Here is a 25730-nt window from a genome sequence, read left to right as displayed (position 1 = left end):
AGCCATGCTGACTGTCCCTAATCAGATTATGTCTCTCCAAATGCTCATAAATCCTGTCTCTCAGAATCTTCTCCAACAACTTGCCCAGCACTGAAGTAAGACTCACTGGTCTATAATTTCTTGGGTTATCTCTACTCCCTTTCTTGAACAAGGGAACAACATTTTCAACCTTCTCCCGCCCCTACAGATGACGCAAAGATTATCGTCATGGGCCCAGCAATGACCTCCCTCGCTTCCAACAGTAGCTTGGGGTATATCTTGTGCAGTCACGGTGACTTATCTAACTTAATACCTTTCAACAGCTCCAGCACATCCTATTTCTTAACGTTTATATGCTCAAGCTTTTCAGTCTGCTGTAAGTCATCCCCACAATGCCAAGGTCCTGTTCACTGGTATTCATTAAGTACCTCTGCTCTCTCCTCCGACTCCGTGCACACATTTCCACTATTGCTCCTGATTTGTTCTATTCTCACACAGCTCATTCTCTTGCTCTTCACAGACTTGTAGAATGCCTTGGGGTTTTCCTTAATCCTGCTCGCCAAGGCCTTCTCATGGCCCCTTCTGGCTCTTGAGCTCCTTCCTGGCACCCTTGTAATTTTCTAGAGTTAGTTTCTTGAATCTTTGTAAGCTTTTCTTTACTTAACTAGATTTTCTACTTACTTTGTACACTGTTGTTCTTATACCTACCATCCTTTCCCTGCCTCAATAGAATATACCTGTGCAGAACTCCATGCAAATGTTCCCTGAACATTTGCCACATTTCTGCTGTGCATTTCAATAGACAATAGGTGCAGAAGTAGACCATTCGGCCCTTCGAGCCTGCACCGCCATTTTGAGATCATGGCTGATCATCTACTATCAATACCCGGTTCCTGCCTTGTCCCCATATCCCTTGATTCCCCTATCCATAAGATACCTATCTAGCTCCTTCTTGAAAGCATCCAGAGAATTGGCCTCCACTACCTTCCGAGGCAGTGCATTCCAGACCCCCACAACTCTCTGGGAGAAGAAGTTTTTCCTTAACTCTGTCCTAAATGACCTACCCCTTATTCTTAAACCATGCCCTCTGGTACTGGACTCTCCCAGCATCTGGAACATATTTCCTGCCTCTATCTTGTCCAATCCCTTAATAATCTTATATGTTGCAATCAGATCCCCTCTCAATCTCCTTAATTCCAGCGTGTACAAGCCCAGTCTCTCTAACCTCTCTGTGTAAAACAGTCCTGACATCCCAGGAATTAACCTCGTGAATCTACGCTGCACTTCCTCTACAGCCAGGATGTCCTTCCTTAACCCTGGAGACCAAAACTGTACACAATACTCCAGGTGTGGTCTCACCAGGGCCCTGTACAAATGCAAAAGGATTTCCTTGCTCTGGTACTCAATTCCCTTTGTAATAAAGGCCAACATTCCATTAGCCTTCTTCACTGCCTGCTGCACTTGCTCATTCACCTTCAGTGACTGATGAACAAGGACTCCTAGATCTCTTTGTATTTCTCCCTTACCTAACTCTACACCGTTCAGATAATAATCTGCCTTCCTGTTCTTACTCCCAAAGTGGATAACCTCACACTTATTCACATTAAACGTCATCTGCCAAGTATCTGCCCACTCACCCAGCCTATCCAAGTCACCCTGAATTCTCCTAACATCCTCATCACATGTCACACTGCCACCCAGCTTAGTATCATCAGCAAACTTGCTGATGTTATTCTCAATGCCTTCATCTAAATCGTTGATGTAAATCATAAACAGCTGTGGTCCCAATACCAAGCCCTGTGGCACCCCACTAGTCACCACCTGCCATTCCAAGAAACACCCATTCACCACTACCCTTTGCTTTCTATCTGCCAACCAGTTTTCTATCCATGTCAATGTCTTCCCCCCAATGCCATGAGCTTTGATTTTACCCACCAATCTCCTATGTGGGACCTTATCAAATGCCTCCTGAAAATCGAGGTACACTACATCCACTGGATCTCCCTTGTCTAACTTCCTGGTTACATCCTCGAAAAACTCCAATAGATTAGTCAAGCATGATTTGCCCTTGGTAAATCCATGCTGGCTCGGCCCAATCCTATCACTGCTATCTAGATATGCCACTATTTCATCTTTAATAATGGACTCTAGCATCTTCCCCACTACTGATGTTAGGCTGACAGGACGATAGTTCTCTGTTTTCTCCCTTCCTCCTTTCTTAAAAAGTGGGATAACATTAGCCATTCTCCAATCCTCAGGAACTCATCCTGAATCTAAGGAACATTGGAAAATGATTAGCAATGCATCTGCAATTTCCAGGGCCACCTCCTTTAGTACCCTAGGGTGCAGACCATCTGGACCTGGGGATTTATCAGCCTTCAGTCCCATCAGTCTACTCATCACCATTTCCTTCCTAATGTCAATCCGAATGTTTCCTTCCTAATTTCCCTGAGAACATCTGCTCACAAGTTCCTCCCCAATAGCAACATATTTCTCCCTACCCCAACTAAATGTTTCCCCAGATTGTTGGCTCGTGCGCTGTGGTGAAGAAGCAAGAGTTGTGATCACTATCTCCAAAATGCTCTCTTACCAGACCAGGTTCATTTCCCAAAACCAGATCAAGTACAGCCTCTCCTCTTGTTAGCTTATCTACATATTGCATCAGGAAACCTTCCTGAACACATCTAGCAAACTCCACCCCATCTAAACCCCTTGCTCTAAGGAAATGCCAGACAATAATTAGAAAAGTTAAAATCACTCATCACAACAACCCTATTTTTATTGCACCATTCCAGAATCTGCCTCCCTATCTGCTCCTTGATATTCCTGTTTCTATGGGGGAGGGTCTATAAAATCACCCTGTAGAGTTATTTCCCCCTTCCTGATTCTTACTTAAGACCATAAGATACAGGAGCACAAGTAGGCCATTCAGTCCATCGAGTCTGCTCTGCCATTCAATCGTGGCAGATCCAATTCTTCCAGTCATCCCCACTCCCCTGCCTTCTCCCCATACCCTTTGAGGCCCTGGCTAATTAAGAACCTATTTATCTCTGCCTTAATTGCACCCAAAGTCTTGCCCTCCACAGCCGCTTGTGATAACAAATTCCATAGATTTACTACCCTCTGACTAAAGTAATTTCTCCGCATCTCTGTTCTAAATGGACGTCCTTCAATCCTGAAGTTGTGACCTCATGTCCTGGACTCCCCTACCATGGGAAATAATTTTGCCATATCTAATCTGTTCAGGCCTTTTAACATTCGGAATGTTTCTGTGAGATCCCCCCTCATTCTCCTGAACTCCAGGGAATACAGCCCAAGAGCTGCCAGATGTTCCTCATACGGTAACCCTTTCATTCCTGGAATCATTCTCCTGAATCTTCTCTGAACCCTCTCCAATGTCAGTATATCCTTTCTAAAATAAGGAGCCCAAAACTGCACACAATACTCCAAGTGTGGTCTCACGAGTGCCTTATAGAGCCTCAACATCACATCCCTGCTCTTATATTCTATACCTCTAGAAATGAATGCCAACATTGCATTTGCCTTCATCACCACTGACTCAACCTGGAGGTTAACCTTTAGGGTATCTTGCACAAGGATTCCAAAGTCTGAATCCTAATTGATTCACTTATTTTTAATATTATTTTTTTTTGTTTTATTTAATTTATTTTTTTCCTCTCTGCTAGATTATGTATTACATTGAACTGCTGCTGCTAAGTTAACAAATTTCATGTCACATGCCAGTGATAATAAATCTGATTCTGAATTCTCTCCCCATCTAAATAATAGTCTGTCCATTTATTTCTTCCACCGAAATGCATGACCATACACTTTCGAACAATGTACATCATTTGCCACTTCTTTGCCCATTCCCCTAAACTATCTAAGTCTCTCTGCAGGCTCTCTGTTTCCTCAAAGCTACCCATTCCTCTCCCTATCTTTGTATCATTGGCAAGTTTAGCCACAAATCCATTAATATCGTACATCGTAAAAAGAAGCGGTCCCAACACCGACCCCTGTGGAACTCCACTGGTAACAGGCTGCCAGCCAGAATAGGATCCCTTTATTCCCACTCTCTTCCTTCTGCCAACCAGCCAATGCTAGAAACTTCCCTGTAATTCCATGGGCTCTTATCTTGCTAAGCAGCCTCATGTGCGGCACCTTGTCAAAGACCTTCTGAAAATCCAAGTACACCACATCTACTGCATCTCCTTTGTCTACCCTGCACATAATTTCCTCAAAAAATTGCAGTAGGTTTGTCAGGCAGGATTTTCCTTTCAGGAAACTACTCTGGCTTTGGCCTATCTTATCATGTGTCTCCAGGTATTCCGTAATCTCATCTCTAATAATCAATCCCAACAACTTCCCAACCACTGAACAGGTCTATAGTTTCCTTTCTGCTGCCTCCCGCTTTTCTTAAATAGCGAAGTAACATTTGCAATTTTCCAGTCATCCAGCACAATGCCAGAATCTATCGATTCTTGGATGATCATTAATGCCTCTGCAATCTCTCCAGCTACTTCCTTCAGAACTTGAGGGTGCATTCCATCAGGCCCAGGAGATTTATCCACTCTCAGACCATTAAGCTTCCTAAGCACCTTCTCAGTTGTAATTTTCACTGCACATACTTCACTTCCCTGACATTCTTGAATGTCTGGTATACTGCAAACGTCTTCCACTGTGAAGATTGATGCAAAATAAGTATTTAGTTCCTCTGCCATCTCATTGCAACCTCTCTAGCGTCATTTTCTATTGGTCCGATATCTACCCTCGACTCTATTTTACCCTTTAGATACTTAAGCTTTTAGTGTCTTCTTTGATATTAGTCACCAGCTTCCTTTCATAATTCATCTTTTACTTCCTAATGACCTTAGTTTCCTTCTGCAAGTTTTTAAAAGCTTCCCAATCCTCTATCTTCCCACTACCTTTGGCTTCCTTGTATGCCCTCTCTTTTGCTTTTACTTTGGCTCTGACTTCACACGTCAGCCACGGTAGTGTCCTTCTTTCTTTTGAAAATTTCTTATTTGGAACATATCTGTCTCGTACTTCCCTCATTTTCCCCTCTCCTGCCACACTTTCCGCAATGGCGATAGGCCTTCAAGGCGCCGCGCTTGACTGGTCCACCTTCTTTAGGTAATCATGAAATCGGAAGATCATTGATGTGATTAGAAATCCGTTGTTAAGAGGAAATTTACATACCACAGATTGCAGCAAAAGTAATTCAAAGTAAGTGTACTAAAGAGGAGATCTTGAATAATTTTCTGCAGCCCACAGAAAGTTGACGATGGTCGCCAGCGCCATCTTGAGGCTGATCGAAGCATGCCTCTAGTTTTAGACATTTCCACCCCGTGAAAAAGATACACCGTCTACACTAAGCCTCTCATAATCTCTAGGACCATAAATACAGGAGCAGAATTAGGCCATTTGGCCCATTTAGTCTGATCCAATTTTACTATCAGCCTTCTTCCCGTATCCCTTCATGCCTTGAATCTATCAACCTCTGCCTTAAACAAACATAAATACCTGGCCTCCAGCTGCCCGTGGCAGAGAATTCCACAGAGTCACTACTCTCTGACTGAAGGAATTCCCCTTCATCGCTGTTCTAAAAGGACACCCCTCTATTCTGCAGCTTTCTATTAGCCCTCCTGATTTCCTTCCTAAGCGTTCAGCACCGTGGTAGCTTTTTGCCAATAAGCAACTGTATGGACGTTTTCCAGTCTGGATTTCGACAGCACCAGAACACTGAGACTGTTCTGGTCAAGGTTTTTAATGAGATCCGCGTAAACCGTGATGGTAAAATTTCATCTTTGGTTTTACTGGATCATGGTGCTGCTTTTGACACGGTTGACCACGGCTTACTACTGGACAGACTGGAAAACTGGGCGGGACTTTCCGGTACAGTCCTAAAGGGGTTTAAGTCGTATTTACAGGACAAGGACTACTTTGTTTCAATTGGTAGCTGCATATCTGAGTCCTTACTAGAGCCTCTTCTGTTTAACATGCTCCCTCTCATTCAGATCATGGGAAGCAACAAAATATCTTACCTTAAGATATTTTCCATACGGTAGGCTTATTCAGAAATTCAGAAGGCATGGGATCCAGGGAAGTTTGGCCAGGTGGATTCAGAATTGGCTTGCCTGCAGAAGGCAGAGGGTTGTGGTGGAGGGAGTACATTCAGATTGGAGGGTTGTGACTAGTGGTGTCCCACAAGGATCTGTTCTGGGACCTCTACTTTTTGTGATTTTTATTAACGACCTGGATGTTGGGGTAGAAGGGTGGGTTAGCAAGTTTGCAGATGACATGAAGGTTGGTGGTGTTGTAGATAGTGTAGAGGATTGTCAAAGATTGCAGAGAGACATTGATAGGATGCAGAAGTGAGCTGAGAAGTGGCAGATGGAGTTCAACCCAGAGAAGTGTGAGGTGGTACACTTTGGAAGGACAAACTCCAAGGCAGAGTACAAGGTAAATGGCAGGATACCTGGTAGTGTGGAGGAGCAGAGGGATCTGGGGGTACATGTCCACAGATCCCTGAAAGTTGTCTCACAGGTAGATAGGGTAGTTAAGATAGCTTGTGGGGTGTTAGCTTTCATAAGTCAAGGGATAGAGTTTAAGAGTTGCAAGGTAATGATGCAGCTGTATAAAACTCTGGTTAGGCCACACTTGAAGTACTGTCTCCAGTTCTGGTCGCCTCACTACAGGAAGGATGCGGAAGCATTGAAAGGGTACAGAGGAGATTTACCAGGATGCTGCCTGGTTTAGAGAGTATGGATTATGATCAGAGATTAAGGGAGCTAGGGCTTTACTCTCTGGAGAGAAGGAGGATGAGAGGAGACATTATAGAGGTGTACAAGATATTAAGAGGAATAGACAGAGTGGACAACCAGTGCCTCTTCCCCAGGGCACCACTGCTCAGTACAAGAGGACATGGCTTTAAGTTAAGGGGAGGGAAGTTCAGGGGGGATATTAGAGGAAGGTTTTTCACTCAGACAGTGGTTGGTGTGTGGAATGCACTGCCTGAGTCAGTGGTGGAGGCAGATACACTAGTGAAGTTTAAGAGACTACTAGACAGGTATATAGAGGGGGGATATATGGGAGGCAGGGTTTAAGGGTCAGCACAACATTGTGGGCCGAATGGCCTGTACTATTCTATGTTCTAAGTTAATTATGTGAATGACACTCAGATTCATACAACAATGTCATCAAGTGACTGTGGTCCCATACAATCATTAAAAAATTGTATTGAACAATTCACCAATTGGATGAGCCAAAATTTCCTCCAGTTAAAGAGTAAACTGAAATGATTGTTTTTGGTGCCAAAAAGTAACAATTAAAAGTTGGAGCTTACTTAGAATCCCTGTCATCACAGACCGGAAACCTTTGTGTTGTGATGGACTCTGACTTAACTTTTAACTGCCACATTAAGACAATTACAAAGTCAGCCTACTATCATCTTAAAAATAGTGTGAGAGTTAAAGGGCTTATGTGTCAGGATGATCCAGAAAAAATAGTCAATGCATTTATTTTTAGTAGGGTTGACCCTGGTAATGGTGTTTTCACAGGTCTCTGTAAAAGGTCCCTCTGACAGCCTTTTCTCATTCAGAGCACTGCTGCTAGAGTCCTCACTGAGACCAAGAAAGTAGAACTCATCACTATACGGGCTTCCTGTCCATCAGAGAACTGACTTTATACTACTGTTTATAAAGCATTGGGCAAGGAGTTGGAGCTGGCGTTGGATGTGCTCAGATCATTATAGTTGAGACTTCTGAAGAGGTGGTCACACTCAGAGTACAGTAGACGAGGACGAGTACGCACCAGAAGTCTGGGGTGTTAGCATCACTGCAGGTTCCCTGTGACCTTTCCCCTCTATGGAAACTGCCGGGGGTGGGGGGTTGACCTATCAGGGTACAGTGGCAGCAGACAGTCCAGTGGCTCTGAGACTCAGCAGGAAAGGGTAAAGTCAGGCAGTACGCGAGTGATAGGGGACTCAATAGTTAGGGGGACAGAAAGGAGATCTCTGGCCACAAAAGTGACAGCGGGATGGTGTGCTGCTTCCCAGTGCTAGGGTCCATGATGTATCATAGCAGCTTCAGGATATTCTCATGGGGGAGGGGGGGAAACAGCCAGAGGTCACGGAGCATATTGGTACTAGTAACAAAGGCAGAAAATGGGAAGAGGCCCTGTGCAGTGAGTATATAGAGTTAGGAAGGAGGCTGAGGAGAAGGACCTGTAAGGTAGTAGTGTCCAGATTCCTCCCTGAGCCACGGGTAGGAACGACGTGATAGCACAAATGAATGAGTGATTGAGGAGATAGTGCAGAGGCAGAGTTTCAAGTTCTTGGATCATTGGAACATTTTCTGGGGAAAGGGGTGACCTGTACAAGAGGGATGGGTTTCATCTCTCACTGGAGGAGAACTAATTTCTTGGCTGGGAGGTTTGCTAATGTTAGTGTTAGGTACAGAGGAGATGTTGAGGTAAGTTTTTTTTAACGCAGAGAGTGGTGAGTGCGTGGAATGGGCCGCCAGTGGTGGAGGCAGATATGATAGGGTCTTTTAAGAGACTCCTGGTTGGATACATGGAGCTTCGAAAAATAGAGGGTTGTAGGTAACCCTAGGTAGTTCTAAGGTAAGGACATGTTCAGCACAGCTTTGTGGGCCAAAAGGTCTGTATTGTGCTGTAGGTTTTCTGTGTTTCTAATGATACTTGAGAGAATTTCAGCTAATTTTGCAGGGGTCTGGGAACTGGAGCCCCACAGTATGGGAAGGATTGGATAAGAAGGTAGATGTCAGATGAAAGGCAAAACTGAAATAACAGATATGATGGGTGGGATAGTTTGAAGTGTGTGTATTTTAATGTTAGGAGCAGGATAATGACTAGAAAAGGGACTGACTCGTGGCAATTTTTTAAGCAGCTGAAATTCAACGTTTGGGATTGATTAGCAAGAACAAATTAAAGTAAGGCAGAGGGAAGCAAAGTGGCCATCGATGGAGTAGACAGAGTTGGAGATTTTGAGGGTTTAGCTCTTCGAGGCATCATTCCGAGAAGGCAAAATAAAGCTGTAGGCAGAGTTTCTTCTCCTCATTCGTCACGTTTGCTCTGCTGGGACAGTGGAGATGGCAGACAGGATAGTGGGATCTCTTGCTGATGTGGGAAGGCAGGGAGACCTCCAGTGTCCTGATGGCTACAACTGGGAGAAGTGCGTCCAGCTGCAGCTTCTAACAACCCACATTAAGGAGTTGGAGCTGGAACTGGATCAACTTAAAGTCATTTGAGAGGCTGAGGGGGTGATAGAGGACCCAGGTGCAGGACACAGGAAACTGTCAGGAAGGGGAAAGGGGTTAAGGAGCCAGTTTAGAGTATCCCTGTGGCCATAGCCCTCAACAACAGGTATATTACTTTGGATACGGCTGGCGGATGATCTAACAGAGGAAAGACACAGTGATTAGGTCTCTGCCACTGTCTGGCTCTGACTCAGAAGGGCAGGAGGGAGGAAAGGCACACTGTGCTGATAGGGGATTTGTTAGTTAGGGAAACAGAACGAGATTCCTGGATGGTATGTTGCCTTCTGAGTGTCAGTGTGCAGAGTATCTCGAATCAAGTCCTCAGCATTCTTAAGTGGGAGGGTGAACAGCCAGAACTCATGGTCCATGTAGGTACCAATGACATGGGTAGGGTGAGTGATGAGGTTCTGCAAAGGGAGTTCAGGGAGTTAGGTGCTAAGTTAAAGGGCAGGACATCCAGGGTTGGGATCTCAGGATTGCTACCTGTGCCGTGTGTTAGTGAGGCCAGAACTAGGAAAATTATACAGTTTAATATGTGGTGAAGGAGTTGGTGTAGGAGGGAGGACATAAGATTTTTAGATCATTGGGCTCTCTTCCAGGGAAGGTGGGACCTGTACAGAGGGATGGTTTGCACCTGAATTGGAAGGGGACTAATATCCTAGCATGAAGGTTTGTTAATCCTACATGGTGGGGTTTAAACTGGAATTATAGGGGGACATTCTGTATGTTTATTTCAGATTTCCAGCATCCAACGTGTTGGTCCGTGGCCAGGGTAATGGGGCCCTCAGCTGGAGTAGTTTAGATAGATAGATAGATACTTTATTCATCCCCATGGGGAAATTCAACTTTTTTCCAATGTCCCATACACTTGTTGTAGCAAAACTAATTACATACAATGCTTAACTCAGTAAAGAATATGATATGCATCTAAATCACTATCTCAAAAAGCATTAATAATAGCTTTTAAAAAGTTCTTAAGTCCTGGTGGTAGAATTGTAAAGCCTAATGGCATTGGGGAGTATTGACCTCTTCATCCTGTCTGAGGAGCATTGCATCGATAGTAACCTGTCGCTGAAACTGCTTCTCTGTCTCTGGATGGTGCTAGTGCAGTGCAGTGGACAGCACTGCAGACTGAATGGCCTGCTTCTGATTTGATTGCCTGACTGTAGAAGATGGTAATAAGCTACTGTACTCAGAGATGAAGATCTACCCCAAGACCATCTGCTCACTGGGCCACCTCAGAAAGTGAGAATTACCACACTGGGATAGGACTGTTATTTGACCCTGCACTGCCCCAGATAAGGATAGTATGTTCTTCCCTAATATTTCCTTAGCTTCATTAGATTGATGGTGCCTTCAGAAACATTGCAGATTCTCCAACAATTAACAAATCATTTCCTCCACATCTCTGTTCCAAATAGACATCCCTCAATTCTGAGGCTGTGCCCTCTGGTACTAGACTCACCCACTACAGGAAACATCCTCTCCACATGCACTCTACCCAGGCCTTTCAATATCTAGTAGGTTCCAATGAGATTCCCACTTATTCTTTGAAATTCCAGAAAGTATAGGCCGAGAAGAATCAAATACTCCTCATACATTAATCCTTTGATTCCCTGGATTATTCGTGTGAACCTCCTCTGGACTCTCTCCAGCACCAGCACATCTTTTCTCAGATAAAAGATCCAAAACTGCTCACAATAATCCAGTTGAATTCATATTGCAATTTGAGAGAAGCATAACTCATATGTATCAGTATTGCAATGGAATAAAGTGAATTACAGAGGCAAGAGAGAGGAGCTTGTCCAGCTGGATTGGAGGAGGATACTGGCAGGGATGATAGCAGAGATGGTTGAAGTTTCTGGGAATAGTTCACAAGGTGCAGGATGGATATGTCCCACAGAAATAGTTCTCAAATGGCAAAGGTAGGCAATGTGGCTGATAAGGGACGTTAAGGACAGCATAAAACCCAAAGAGAGGGCATATAACAGAGCAAAAAATAGTGGGAAGTTAGAGGGTTGGGAAGCTTTTAAACCCAATAGAGGGTTGGGAAGCTTTTAAACATCAACAGAAGGCAACTAAAAAAGTCATAAAGGAGGAAAAGATGGAATAAGAAGATAAGCTAGCCAACAATATTAAAGAGGATACCAAGAGCTTCTGTAGATGCATAAAGTGCAGAAGAGGGGCAAGAGTAGATATCAGACCACTGGAAAATTATGCTGAAGAAGTAGTCACGGGGGACAAGGAAATGGTGGACGAACTGGATAGGTACTTGCGTCAGTGTTCACTGTGGAAGACACTATCCTCATTCAGAGCCCTAGTTGGTAGTTCATCTGGTCCACATAACTTATTTACCTTCAGACCTTCCAGCTTCCCAAGTCCTTTTTCCTTGGTAATACCAGCTGTACTCACTCCTGTCCCCTGACACACACTAATTTCTGGCATATTACTATTGTCTTCCACAGTGAGGACTGACACAAAATACACAAAGTTCATCTGCCATTTCTTTGTTCCCATTACTACATTTCCAGCAGACAGATATCTACTTTCATTCTCTCTTTTACTCGTTATATATCTGGAAAAACTTTTGGTATTTTCTTTGATATTATTGGCTAGATTACCTTCTCAAACTGCAGGATGAACTCTATCATATAATGATCACTGCCTCCTAAGGATTCCTTTACGTTAAGCTCCCTAATCAAATCTGGTTCATTACACAACACCCAACCCAGAATTATCTTTCGCCTAGTGGGCACAATCTCAAGCTTCTCTAAAAATCTGCAGTTGAAGTGTTATGAGCTGCCAACACAAGTTTTGAATGCAATTTTAATTTCAATGTTTCAGAGGAGTTTGGATAGCTACATGGATGGTAGGGCTATGATCCACTCCAGGTCGATGGGAGGAAGCAGTTTAAAATGGTCTGGCATGGGCAATATCAGCCAAAGGACGTTTTTTGTATTGCTATTTTCTGTGACTCTCAGGATAGATGTGGTGCTCGGGTTGAGATTCTAAATTGGAGTAAGGCCAATTTTGATGCTATCAGCAAGGATATCTCAAGTGTGCATTGGGACAGGTCATTTTCTAGTGATGGTGTGTTTGGTAAGTGGGAGAACTTGGGGATCCATGGTTTTTGAGAGATTGAGGAAACGACTAAGAAAGAGAAAGTGGTATGCATGATAAACTAGATGGGCTGAATTGTTTGTCTCTGTGCTGTAGTGCTGTAAGACTCTGTATGTCTGCTTTCCTGTGCTGACCTGTCCATACTCTGTACTGAAGCTGAATTACTGTTCACGTGTGACACTTTGCAATGACTGATTTGGTTACAGGAGGTGCCAAAATGTCGGGGGTGCAGGAGCTGGTGTCTGAGAGCTTCCGTCTGACAGTTCAGACCCAGATCAACTGGGAGATGGTTTTGACACCAATGTCCACCTCTGTCGCCATTCTCGCTGACCTGGTGCTTCAGGCGAAGAGCGGGAAGGACTTTCCTTTTCTTCAGGACCCTCAGAGTTCAGAGAACCCCAAGACCTTCCAAGGAAACCTCCTGGACATTTGTCTAAAAGCTCCAAACTCCTTCCAATCAATCCATAACAACATGCGCAAAATCCACAGCAATTGTAAGGACATGCGACACCTCTTAAAGATGGTGAGGGAGGAGCCCGGTGAGGGCGCGAACCTCCCCCGGAATGTGGCGAGGATGGAGAAAAGCATTAAAAAGTTCGGGGACGCTGCACGAGATGTGGAGGTGGAGCTCTCCTCCCTCAACCAGCAGCTGGCTGAGATACTGGAGAGGTGCTCAAAGACCCAGAGCTGCACTCAGGTTCAGCTCCAGGACGTACAGAGAGCCCTGGACCAAACACGGCAGAGCATCGAGACTGTCACTGCAGAGAAAGAAACACTAGAGGAGGAGTGGAGCCGAGTTTCCCTGGAGCGGGAGAGGATCATGGAAGAACTGAATGAGGTCAGGTCTCGGGCTTTTACTGATGCTCTGATTGAGGAGGGGGTGACAAAATTTACTCAGAATTTACCTCAGTTGCTGGACCTCCTGGGCACAGTGGTCAACCCTATCATTCTAGTGTCGGAGGTCGGGAAAGTGGCCAAGTTCATCCTAAACGAGATCTCTGCCCTGAAGAACAAAGATTCCAGTTCTGCTCTGAGAGCCTTACTGGATGAGGTAGAAAAGAAGGCGGCAGAGAAGATCAAGTCAATCCAAGTCCAGCTGGACGAAGCTGGGGAAAAGTATGAGCAACATCGCCTCAAAGTGGAAAATCTGAGCAAACAGAGTGCAAAGCTGTCTGGGGATCTCACCACCCAACAGGCAGAGGAGCTGGATCTCAGCTCGACCCTACTGCTGATGTCTAAAGAGATGGAGCTGCTGGAAGGGATCAGATCCAATTGGTCACAGGCTATCGGCTTCATCCAGCTCATCCCCAAATTGGTGGGAGATTGTCAGAAGATATTGGAGAAGGCGGGCGGGGGGGGGTATGGAGCCAGTCCACAGGCAATGGTGTTCCAGGATCAGATGTCCCAGGCAGACACCATCGTAGCCCTCCTGTGCACAATGGCAGAAACATTTAACATGATTTATGATAACTACCTGAAGGTCCCATTGAAAGACCTGCTCGATGTCCTGGCCCAGGAGGGAATGGACTACAAGCTCAAGAGCATCAAGGGGAAATGTCAGAGTGCGGAGGAGGAAATCCATCGACGGGCAAAAGATGCTCAAGAGGAGTTTCAGAAGAAACTTCAGCAGGGGAGCCTCGCTCTCAGGAACCTGGCTGCACAGCTCGGCCCCAGGGGCTGAGGGAGGGGAGTGGGGTATGTGGAGGCAGGCTCTGTTTGGAGACACTCTGCCCCACATAGCTGAGGAAGTGCTTACCCCACCCCAAGCTCACTGCCTTCTTCCCAACCCTGTGGCCATAACACCTTTGGAGAACAGGAGCAGAATCAGGCTATTTGGTTCATTGAGTCTGCTCCTCCATTCCATCATGGCTGATTTATTATCCCTCTCAACCCCGTTCTCCCATCTTCTCCCTGAAGCCTTTGATGCCCTGACTAATCAAGAGCCAATCAATTTCCATTTTAAATGAATGCCTTGGCCTCCACAGCCATCTGTGGCAGTGAATTCCACAGATTCACCACCCTCTGGCTAAAGAAATTTCTCCTCATCTCTCTGCTGAGTGGGCATCTCTGTGGGATACAACTGTTTATTTGTTATTTGAAGTTTAACAATTTATTATCTGCTTGAACTGTAAGTCATTCTGGCATAGTTAGTGGTTGGTAGACTACTAACCAACTGAAGAAACTGGACTGGAGCTCACTGTACACGTCACGGCCGTCTCCGTCTGGGTCCCATTGGCCAGAGCCACAGTGTCACTTCTGTGGTCAGAGTGGGCATTGGCCTTCAAGACAACAGGAACCAGCTCATCAGCAAGCTGAATCCTCTGCCTCACAAAATTCAGAAAATTCAAAGTTGTTGAGATGGTTTCAACAATGGTCACATGGTCACAGACAAAACAAAGTGACTCGGTCTTTCCCAATAGCCCTTGCTTGCCTAGATCGAGCCAAAGCCAGTCAGCTAGCTAATATGTTGACCTATTAATTGGAAATGAGTGTGTTGAATTTGTATTGGATACAGGAGCTGAGCTAACATCTATAAACAAATCTGTTGCCCAAAGGAACAAAGTACTACTGGCTGATATCAGTAAGTGTGCACATGGTGTAGGAGGACAGAATTACACCGATCAGAAGTGTATCGGTTAAAGTACATATCGATCCTCACCTACAAGAAATACAGTTCTGGGTGGGGGATGTCTCACAGCCTCTTCTTGGGATGAGTATCTTGTTAACTTTAGAATCCTTGAGTAAAAGCTGTTTCGAATGGCCCAATCTGAATTAACCAATCATGCCATATGTTTGAGAGATAAAAACAACTGTGGTGTGCTGGAAATAAATCCGGTTGCGTTTACTGGGAAGACGCCACTTTGTACGAAGCAGTATCCTCTGAGTAGCGCATCTATAGGAGGCATTTTCCCTGTTGCCAACAGGCTGGAGGAGTGAGGGATTCATACTGAGACTCACAACAGGCCCAACAGGCCAGTCTATGTGTCAGGAAAATGAATGGTACTCGGAGACTGACAGTGGATTACCGAGTTTCTAATCAATATACTGACAAGATAACATTGTTTCAACAACTACTTTCAATACTCGGAAGCAATCACACAAGTTACTGATTTGACCAATGGTTTCTGGTCCGTGCTACAGGTGCCTGAATGTCAACTATGGTTGGCTTTTACAGTTGATGGTCAACATTCAATATCAGTGAATGAGGCCGCCAGACTGGGACTGTTGTGCAGCTTTGAGACAACGTCTGAGGGACTTACCAACCAGGGGTTTGTGGGTGAAGCCCTGATTGCATCCAAGGATGCAGACCAGCATGAACAAGGTGTGCTTTATTTGCTCAGCTTCCTATCCTCTAAAGAGCACAAAGTGAGTCTAGACAAGGCACAATTACATGAAGTAATTTGCTTGGAACAGAAAATTTCCCAAGATAAACAGGAAATCACAGGATCAGGCATCAGCAGCTCTGGTCTTCTCTGGGTTTATGCAACTACAAAAAAAGCATGGGCCGATTCATATGCTGAAATTGCTCAGCCACTCAACAATCTACTGAAAGACAGTAAGCACTCGATGGGCCAGATGACCCAATTCTGCTCCTATGTCTTATGGTCTTAATGAAGAACAACTGGAAATTTTTCCAACTTTAATTTGGCATTGTGTACTGCACATGTATTAGGAATCCCGGATATGGGTAAACCATTTACCCTGTATGTAAATGAAAAACATGGTATATGATGGTAGTTTTAACTCAAGAACATGTGGAGCGACAGTGTCTTATTGGTTATTACTATCCCGAAATGGATAACATCGCATTATGATGGGGTCTGTGTTCATGAGCAGTCATGGGAGTTTCCAGAATGGTGCTTCATCAAATTTTAAATGTTTGGTTTCCACATTCAGTACATACTTCACCAACTATGAATAGGGCCTCCCAAGTAACAACTTCTCAATGGTCCAAGTGCTTTACTGTTCTTAAGGCATCTAATGTCATCATTGAATGAGCGACTGCGAATCCAGCTGCACTGTTACCATCAGGCATGGAGGACCATGATGATCGTGACTGTGCGAGCACAGTAACCTGCCAAGAAGATACAAATTATTACAAAGAAATGCCTTAATCAAACCCAGATCTGACTCTGTACCCTGATAGCCCCTCAGTGATTGAGAGAGGAATTCGAATGGCTGGATGGGCTGTTGTTTCTGAATCTGAAGTGGTGCCATCAGGAAGTGTGGCTCCAGGTACTGTACCTCAGTGCAATAGGCAGAACTGAAAACTTTAATTGAAGTCCGTGAGTTGGCCGAGAGAAGATCAGCTAATATCAACACTGATTCTCAATATGTTATCAGTGTCGTTCATGACTTTGGAAATTTATGGAGACAACAAGGATTTCTTTCAGTCCAGTCAAGAATGGCCAATGAGTACGAGAACTCATGGATGTGGTACAACTGCTGTCAGAAGTTGCTGAGTTAAAATGTAAAGGTTACCCCAAAGTGACTGCAATGGAAAGCCATTGAAATGCTTTCACGGCTGAAATTGCCAGAAAGGGCATCACAAGAAAGCTCACAACTGCTCTTTTGGAAGAGGACAGCGAGGCTTTGAGAGGAAGTGTGGCGGCGGCCATTTTCAAATTGCTTCTCAGATCGGAGTTCTGAGAGGCGGGACTGCGCAGGCGCATGAAGGAGGCCTGGGAAGGAGGGAAGATATAAAAAGAACGCAGCCTTAAGCAGCGGGCAGCTTCGTTTGCAGGCAGCGGAGTGAGCCAGGAGCAGAGTGTAGGGCTTGGGCTCAGAGGGCACAGTAGGCTTATCTTTTAAGTAGTTCTCCTTGTTATTTTCAGTTATTCGGGAAGTATGAGTGTGAGGGCAGCTTGTTGTTCTCAATGTCAGATGGGAGATCCTGGAGTCTCCGAGCCTCCCGGACGTCCACATCTGCGCTAGGTGAGCCAAACTGCAGCTCCTGAGGGACCGAGTTAGGGAACTGGAGCTGCAGCTCGATGACCTTCGCCTGGTCAGGGAGAGTGAGGAGGTGATAGAGAGGAGTTACAGGCAGGTGGTCACTCCGGGGCCACGGGAGGCAGATAGGTGGGTCACGGTCAGGAAGGGGAAGGGGCAGGTACTAGAGAGTACCCCAGTGGCTGTACCCCTTGACAATAAGTACTCATGTTTGAGTACTGTTGGGGGGGACAGCCTACCTGGAGGAAGTGACAGTGGCCGGGCCTCCGGCACAGAGGACGGCCTGTAGCTCAGAAGGGTAGGGATAGAAGAAAGAGGACTATAGTAATAGGGGACTCGATAGTCAGGGGTTCAGACAGGCGGTTCTGTGGAGGTGATCGGGAGTCCCGGATGGTAGTTTGCCTCCCTGGTGCCAGGGTCCGGGACGTTTCTGATCGTGTCCAAGATATCCTGAAGTGGGAGGGTGAGGAGCCAGAGGTCCTGGTACATGTAGGTACCAATGACATAGGTAGGAAAGGGGAAGAGGTCCTGAAACGAGAGTATAGCGAGTTAGGAAGGCAGTTAAGAAGAAGGACCGCAAAGGTAGTAATCTCGGGATTACTGCCTGTGCCACGCGACAGTGAGAGTAGGAATGGAATTAGGTGGAGGATGAATGCGTGGTTGAGGGATTGGAGCAGGGGGCAGGGTTTAAAGTTTCTGGATCATTGGGACCTCTTCTGAGGCAGTCGTGACCTGTTCAAGAAGGACAGGTTACACTTGAATCCTGGGGGGACCAATATCCTAGCGGGGAGGTTTGCTAGGGCTACAGGGCAGACTTTAAACTAGTAAGATGGGGGGGGGGCGGAAATCAATTTGAGGAAACTATGGGAGAGGAGGTTAGTTCACCAGTAGAGCAAGTAAGTAGACAATGTGTGAGGGAGGAAAGGCAGGTGATGGAGAAGGGATGCGCTCAGCCCAAAGATGTAGGGGAGAAGAAAGAAAAGGATAATAAATTTGAATGCATTGTTAGGGATGAAAAGAGAGGAGGAGGTGGAGAGTATCTTAAATGTATCTATTTTAATGCTAGGAGCATTGTAAGAAAGGTGGATGAGCTTAAAGCGTGGATTGATACCTGGAATTATGATGTTGTAGCTATTAGTGAAACATGGTTGCAGGAAGGGTGTGATTGGCAACTAAATATTCCTAGATTTAGTTGCTTCAGGTGTGATAGAGTAGGAGGGGCCAGAGGAGGAGGTGTTGCATTGCTTGTCCGAGAAAATCTTATGGCGGTGCTTTGGAAGGATAGATTAGAGAGCTTCTCTAGGGAGACTATTTGGGTGGAATTGAGGAATGGGAAAGGTGTAGTAACACTGATAGGAGTGTATCATAGGCCACCTAATGGGGAGCGTGAGTTGGAAGAGCAAATGTGTAAGGAGATAGCAGATATTTGTAGTAAACACAAGGTGGTGATTGTGGGAGATTTTAATTTTCCACACATAGACTGGGAAGCCCATACTGTAAAAGGGCTGGATGATTTAGAGTTTGTGAAATGTGTGCAGGATAGTTTTTTGCAACAATACATAGAAGTACCGACTAGAGATGGGGCAGTGTTGGATCTCCTGTTAGGGAATGCGATAGGTCAGTTGACAGATGTATGTGTTGGGGAGCACTTCGGGTCCAGTGATCACAATAGCATTAGCTTCAATATAATTATGGAGAAGGACAGGACTGGACCTAGAGTTGAGATTTTTGATTGGAGAAAGGCTAACTTTGAGGAGATGTGAAGGGATTTAGAGAGAGTGGATTGGGTCAAGTTGTTTTATGGGAAGGATGTAATAGAGAAATGGAGGTCATTTAAGGGTGAAATTATGAGGGTACAGAATCTTTATGTTCCTGTTAGGTTGAAAGGAAAGGTTAAAGGTTTGAAAGCGCCATGGTTTTCAAGGGATATTAGAAACTTGGTTCAGAAAAAGAGGGTTGTCTACAATAGATATAGGCAGCATGGAGTAAAGGAATTGCTCGAGGAATATAAAGAATGTAAAAGGAATCTTAAGAAAGAGATTAGAAAAGCTAAAAGAAGATACGAGTTTGGTTTGGCAAATAAGGTGGAAGTAAATCCGAAAGGTTTCTACAATTATATAAAAAGCAAGAGGATAGTGGGGGATAAAATTGGTCCCTTAGAGAATCAGGGTGGTCAGCTATGTGTGGAGCCGAGGGAGATGGGAGAGATTTTGAACGATCTCTTCGGTATTCACTAAGGAGAGGATATTGAATTGTGTAAGGTGTGGGAAACAAGTAAGGAAGTTATGGAACCTATGACAATTAAAGAGGTGGAAGTTCTGGCGCTTTTAAGAAATTTAAAAGTGGATAAATCTCCGGGTCCTGACCGGATATTCCCCAGGACCTTGAGGGAAGTTTGTGTAGAGATAGCAGGAGCTCTGACGGAGATCTTTCAGATGTCATTAGAAACGGGGATTGTGCCGGAGGATTGGCGTATTGCTCATGTGGTTCCATAGTTTAAAAAGGGTTCTAGAAGTAAGCCTGGCAATTATAGACCTGTCAGTTTGACATCAGTGGTGGGTAAATTAATGGAAAGTATTCTTAGAGATAGTATTTATAATTATCTGGATAGACAGGATCTGATTAGGAGTAGCCAGCATGGATTTGTGCGTGGAAGGTCATGTTTGACAAACCTTATTGAATTTTTTGAAGAAGTTACGAGGAATGTTGACGAGGGTAAGGCAGTGGATGTAGTCTATATGGACTTCAGCAAGGCCTTTGACAAAGTTCCACATGGAAGGTTAGTTAAGAAGGTTCAGTCGTTAGGTATTAATGCTGGAGTAATAAAATGGATTCAACAGTGGCTAGATGGGAGATGCCAGAGAGTAGTGGTGGATAATTGTTTATCGGGATGGAGGCCGGTGGACTAGCGGGGTGCCTCAGGGATCTGTTTTGGGCCCAATGTTGTTTGTAATATACATAAATGATCTGGATGATGGGGTGGTAAATTGGATTAGTAAGTATGCCGATGATACTAAGGTAGGAGGTGTTGTGGATAATGAGGTGGGTTTTCAAAGCTTGCAGGGAGATTTATGCCGGTTAGAAGAATGGGCTGAATGTTGGCAGATGGAGTTTAATGCTGAGAAGTGTGAGGTTCTACATTTTGGCAGGAATAATCCAAATAGAACATACAGGGTAAATGGTAGGGCATTGAGGAATGCAGTGGAACAGAGAGATCTAGGAATAACAGTGCATAGTTCCCTGAAGGTGGAGTCTCATGTAGATAGGGTGGTGAAGAAGGCTTTTGGAACGCTGGCCTTTATAAATCAGAGCATTGAGTACAGAAGTTGGGATGTAATGTTAAAATTGTACAAGGCATTGGTAAGGCCAAATTTGGAATATTGTGTACAGTTCTGGTCACCGAATTATAGGAAAGATATCAATAAATTAGAGAGAGTGCAGAGACGATTTACTAGGATGTTACCTGGGTTTCAGCACTTAAGTTACAGAGAAAGGTTGAACAAGTTAGGTCTCTATTCATTGGAGCTTAGAAGGTTGAGGGGGGATTTGATCGAGGTATTTAAAATTTTGAGAGGGATAGATAGAGTTGACGTGAATAGGCTGTTTCCATTGAGAGTAGAGGAGATTCAAACAAGAGGACATGATTTGAGAGTTAGGGGGCAAAAATTTAAGGAAAACACGAGGGGTATTTCTTTACTCAGAGAGTGATAGCTGTGTGGAATGAGCTTCCTGTAGAAGTAGTAGAGGCCAGTTCAGTTGTGTCATTTAAGGTAAAATTGGATAGGTATATGGACAGGAAAGGAGTGGAGGGTTATGGGCTGAGTGCGGGTAGGTGGGACTAGGTGAGATTAATGAGTTCGGCACGGACTAGGAGGGCCGGAATGGCCTGTTTCCGTGCTGTGATTGTTATATGGTTAAAGGAAATAAATTCAGTACCAGGAACATATTCAGTGAACCAGAGAACTCGAATTATAGAAAAAAGTTGAACTCTGTATCATAGACGAACATACAACCATAAGACATAGGAGCAGAATTAGGCCATGTGGCCCATCGAGTCTGCTCCACCATTTCATCATGCCTGACCCTTTTTCTACCTCCTCCTCAACCCTAATTCCCGGCCTTCTCCCTATAACCTTTGATGTCATGTCCAATCAAGAACCTATCAATCTCTGCCTTAAATACACCCAACAACCTGGCCTCCACAGCTGCATGTGGCAACAAATTCCACAAATTCACTATCCTTTGGCAAAAGGAATTTCTCCGCATCTCTGTTTTGAAAGGGCGTTCTTCTATCCTGAGACCGTGCCCTCTTGTCCTAGACTCTCCCACCATGGGAAACATCCTTTCCACATCTACTGTCTAGGCCTTTCAACATTTGAAAGGTTTCAACAAGACCCTGCCCTCATCCTTCTGAATTCCAGCGAGTGCAGACCCAGAGTCATCAAACATTCCTCATATGATAACCCTTTCATTCCCGGAATCATCCTTGTGATCCTCCTCTGGACCCTCTCCAATGCCAGCACATCTTTTCTAAGATGAAAGGCCCAAAACTGTTTACAATACTCAAGGTGAGGCCTCACCAGTGCATTTTAAAGCCTCAGCATCACATCCCTGCTCTTGTATTCTAGACCTCTTGAAATGAATGCTAACATGGCATTTGCCTACCTCACCACCAACTCAACCTGCAAGTTAACCTTCAGGGTGTTCTGCACAAGGACTCCCCAGTCCCTCTGCATCTCAGATTCCTGGATTTTCTCCCTGTTTAGAAAATATTCCACACATTTATTTCAACTACCAAAGTGCATGACCATGCATTTTCCAACATTGTATTTCATTTGCCACTTTCTTGCCCATTCTCCTAATCTGTCCAGGCCCTTCTGCATCCTACCTGTTTCCTCAACATTACCTGCCCCCCCCCCCCACCAATCTTTGTATCATCTGCAAACTTGGCAACAAAGCCATCTATTCCATCATCTAAGTCATTCATAAACAGAAGTGGTCCCAACACTGACCCCACAGAACACCACTAGTCACTGGCAGCCAACCAGAAAAGGATCCTTTTATTCCCACTCACTGCCTCCTACCAATCAGCTAATGTTCTAACCATGTTAATAACTTTCCTGTAATACCATGGGATCTTAACTTAGTAAATAGCCTCATGTGTGGCACCTTGTCAAAGCCCATTTGGAAGTCCAAATATACACATCCACTGCGTCCCCTTTATCTATCCCATTTGTAATCTCCTCAAAGAATTCCAACAGGTTCATTAGGCAGGATTTTCCCTGAAGGAAACCATGCTGACTTTGTACTATCTTGTCCTGTGTCACCAAGTACTCCATCACCTCATCCTTAACAATTGACTCCAACATCTTCCCAACCACTGAGGTCAGACTAACTGATCTATAATTTCCTTTCTGCTGCCTTCCTCCTTTCTTAAAGAGTGGAGTGACATTTGCAATTTTCCAGTCCTCTGGCACCATGCCAGAGTCCAGTGATTTCTGAAACATACAAGGTAACAGAGTAATGCAAATCCAGTGCTCCATACAGGAAAAGCGGTTCTGGATGGAGAATGGTCACAATTTAAACCGTGATGGAATATGTCATAGACTAGCAGGCTCAACTAAGTTGTAAACTTATCTGGCACAGCAGGTACATTCCCTGGAACACACTGGGGAGGAAAAGGTGATCGACAGGTTCTCCCAGTGGTGGTGTAATCCATCGTTCAGGGCACAAGCTTGACAAATAATGTATGACATGCCCGAAAATGAACCCCAGAGCAGAGGAAAAGACTCCACAGTTGAGTGCTTCTGCCGCACTCGGTCCATGTTTGCATTCACAGGTGACGGACATTTCTTTATCCAAGTGTCCTGGACCAGGATACTCAGATGTACTAGTAATAGCAGACAAGTTTTCAAGATGGGTAGAAGCTATTGCAACAAGGAAAGTCACTATTACTCACACAGCAAAAACTCTGATCAAGGACGATATTCTCAGAATCAGAATCAGGTTTATTATCACCAGCATGTGATGTGAAATTTGTTAACTTAGCAACAGCAGTTCAATGCCATACATAATCTAGCAGAGAGAGAAAAAAAAATAATAAATAAAATAAAACATTCTCTATAAACAAGTAAATCAATTACATATATTGAAGAGATTATTAAAAAATGTGCAAAAACAGAAATACCGTATATTGAAAAAAGTGAGGTCATGGCCATTTAGAAATCAGACAGCAGAGGGAACTGAGATGGGGATTGCCATGTCACATTGATGCTGACCAGAGAAGACATTTCACTGGGAGTGTTGGTCAGGAATTATGTTGACTGATGGTCTTTCCCTTGTCCACATCACCCAGAGTCATCAGGACAAGCCAAGCGAATTTGGAGCCATCAAACACTCTGACTGAGGAAGGCACACCATGGCCTACAGCTCTTCCTATGATCTTGTGTAGCTTCAGAGCAACCCTGAACAAGAAAACTAAACTAAGCCTGTTTCAGGTGTAACAGGACATCCTTTGTCACTGCTGGGAGTCCTCGATCTCAGGGAAGCTGATATACACATTATGTCAGAGAGTTTAGTTAACTCTTGTGTGACACTAACTCGAGCTGTCCAGTCTGCTTCTCAACAGGTTTCTGTCAACTGAGTAGAGGAGGACACACCCTGTTTCCTGTTGAGTGGGTCCTGATTAAAAACCAGTATAAGAATCCACCAGGAGTTTGATGGGAAGGCCCTTATCAAGTGTCATTAATTCCAACAGCGGTGAAAGTAGATCTAATTAAGTGGATATATGCCAATCACTGCAATGGGGCTAAGTGTTACCCAAGGAAGACAACAAGTGCTGTGGTTAATGTGGTACTAACCTCATGCTCACAGTGCCTACACTGCTGGGCTACAGTGAGAAAAACACTAACCAGCCAGACGACTCCAAGCAACTCAACAACTACTGATCACGGTGGAGGATAGTCTCATATTAGTAGTTATATTTTTGCTCATTTTACTTACAATGACTACCAATATTCATACTAATGCATCTCATCATAGTTTACATCTTTTTACTGTTTTAAAGGTGATCATCAACAGAATAATTCAAACCCATAAGTGTACTTACTAATCTACCTAACCATGACATAATCTTATGAATATTGAAGAATATATGACATTTGATTTTATACCTTAAGTTTTTTCTACCTTTGAATTTTCAGATGTATTGATTCTAAACATATGATTTTAAGTCAAAGAGCTTGTCAGATCTGACTGTTTAATTCATAGATTAAACTGTTCAATCGTTATTTTCTTTGCAGTTTAACAATTAACAGCTGGAACAGTAAGTAGCTCATGCTTCTAATAGTTGAATATTCTCCTCTAGAGGCTGTACACATAGTTTAATTATGGAAAATTCTAGAAGATTTTGTTCTACTTTAAGTGATTAAGTGCTTTTCTCATTGGTTAACCCTTATCTACAAATTTGAATGGAATTTTACTTATCTCTGTGGAATAAAATAGCTAAACACAAAGCTTCATTTTCTTAGCATTTTAGTTTTGTCTTTAATCTTTCTACTCCCATTTCCTTTGCTCTATTAGCGTTTAATAAAATGATCATGAAGCAGCAGGTTTTGTGGCTGACAAAGGGTCTCGGCCCGAAACGTCGACAGTGCTTCTCCCTATAGATGCTGCTTGGCCTGCTGTGTTCCACCAGCATTTTGTGTGTGTTGTTTGTGACTCTTTCCTGACTTTGGAAAGAACCTTGGATCAAAAACATCAGAATCTACATCACTCTATTCTGAGGCTGTGCTCTCTGCTCCAAGATGAAGGAAACACTCTGTGCCCATTCTTAACAATAAGCCATTCAGTGTGTCCATTTCTTCCTGCGGTCCTGTAATGTTTATGACTTCCCAGAAATCTATTGACTCTGGGAAATCCCTGAGCTGCTCTCTTGGTCCTTCATTCCCCATTGACATTTCTCTCCTGAGCAGACCTGGATGGACCCCAGGGGTCAGCAGAAGTAAGGTGTTGCAGTGGGGTTGGAGGGGGTGATGGGGTAGGGGGGCACCCATCTCAGACATGAGTGTGATGCCAGGTTCTGGCTGGGGCTGGGTTGCTGAGGAGCAGGGTCATTGAGAGGAGAGTTCACCGAGGGGCAGGGTCATTGAGGGGAGAGTTCACTGAGGGGCAGGGTCATTGAGGGGAGAGTTCACCGAGGAGCAGGGTCATGGAGGGGAGAGTTCACCGAGGAGCAGGGTCATTGAGGGGAGAGTTCACCGAGGAGCAGGGTCATGGAGGGGAGAGTTCACCGAGGGGCAGGGTCATTGAGGGGAGAGTTCACCGAGGGGCAGGGTCATGGAGGGGAGAGTTCACCGAGGGGCAGGGTCATTGAGGGGAGAGTTCACCGAGGGGCAGGGTCAT

The 25730-nt window shown here is 44.6% G+C and overlaps 1 protein-coding gene across 3 annotated transcripts in view; it reads left to right on the top strand.

Annotated features, from left to right (window-relative positions):
- Positions 1 to 24841, top strand: part of LOC140730174 (uncharacterized) — a 42993-nt gene extending 18152 nt beyond the window's left edge. For all 3 annotated transcript variants that reach the window (XM_073050307.1, XM_073050309.1, XM_073050306.1), the window contains exon 3: positions 12584 to 24841. In XM_073050307.1, coding sequence (XP_072906408.1) covers positions 12595 to 14058 — 1464 coding nt within the window. In that variant the 5' untranslated portion in view covers positions 12584 to 12594 and the 3' untranslated portion in view covers positions 14059 to 24841. The remainder of the gene's footprint in view (positions 1 to 12583) is intronic.
- Positions 24842 to 25730: the final 889 nt, after the last annotated feature.

The sequence above is a fragment of the Hemitrygon akajei genome, chromosome 7 (assembly GCF_048418815.1).
Source record: "Hemitrygon akajei chromosome 7, sHemAka1.3, whole genome shotgun sequence".
NCBI classification, from domain to species: Eukaryota; Metazoa; Chordata; class Chondrichthyes; order Myliobatiformes; family Dasyatidae; genus Hemitrygon; species Hemitrygon akajei.
The sequence above is the reverse complement of the archived record's forward strand: the minus strand, read 5'-3'. Positions and strand labels throughout refer to the sequence as shown.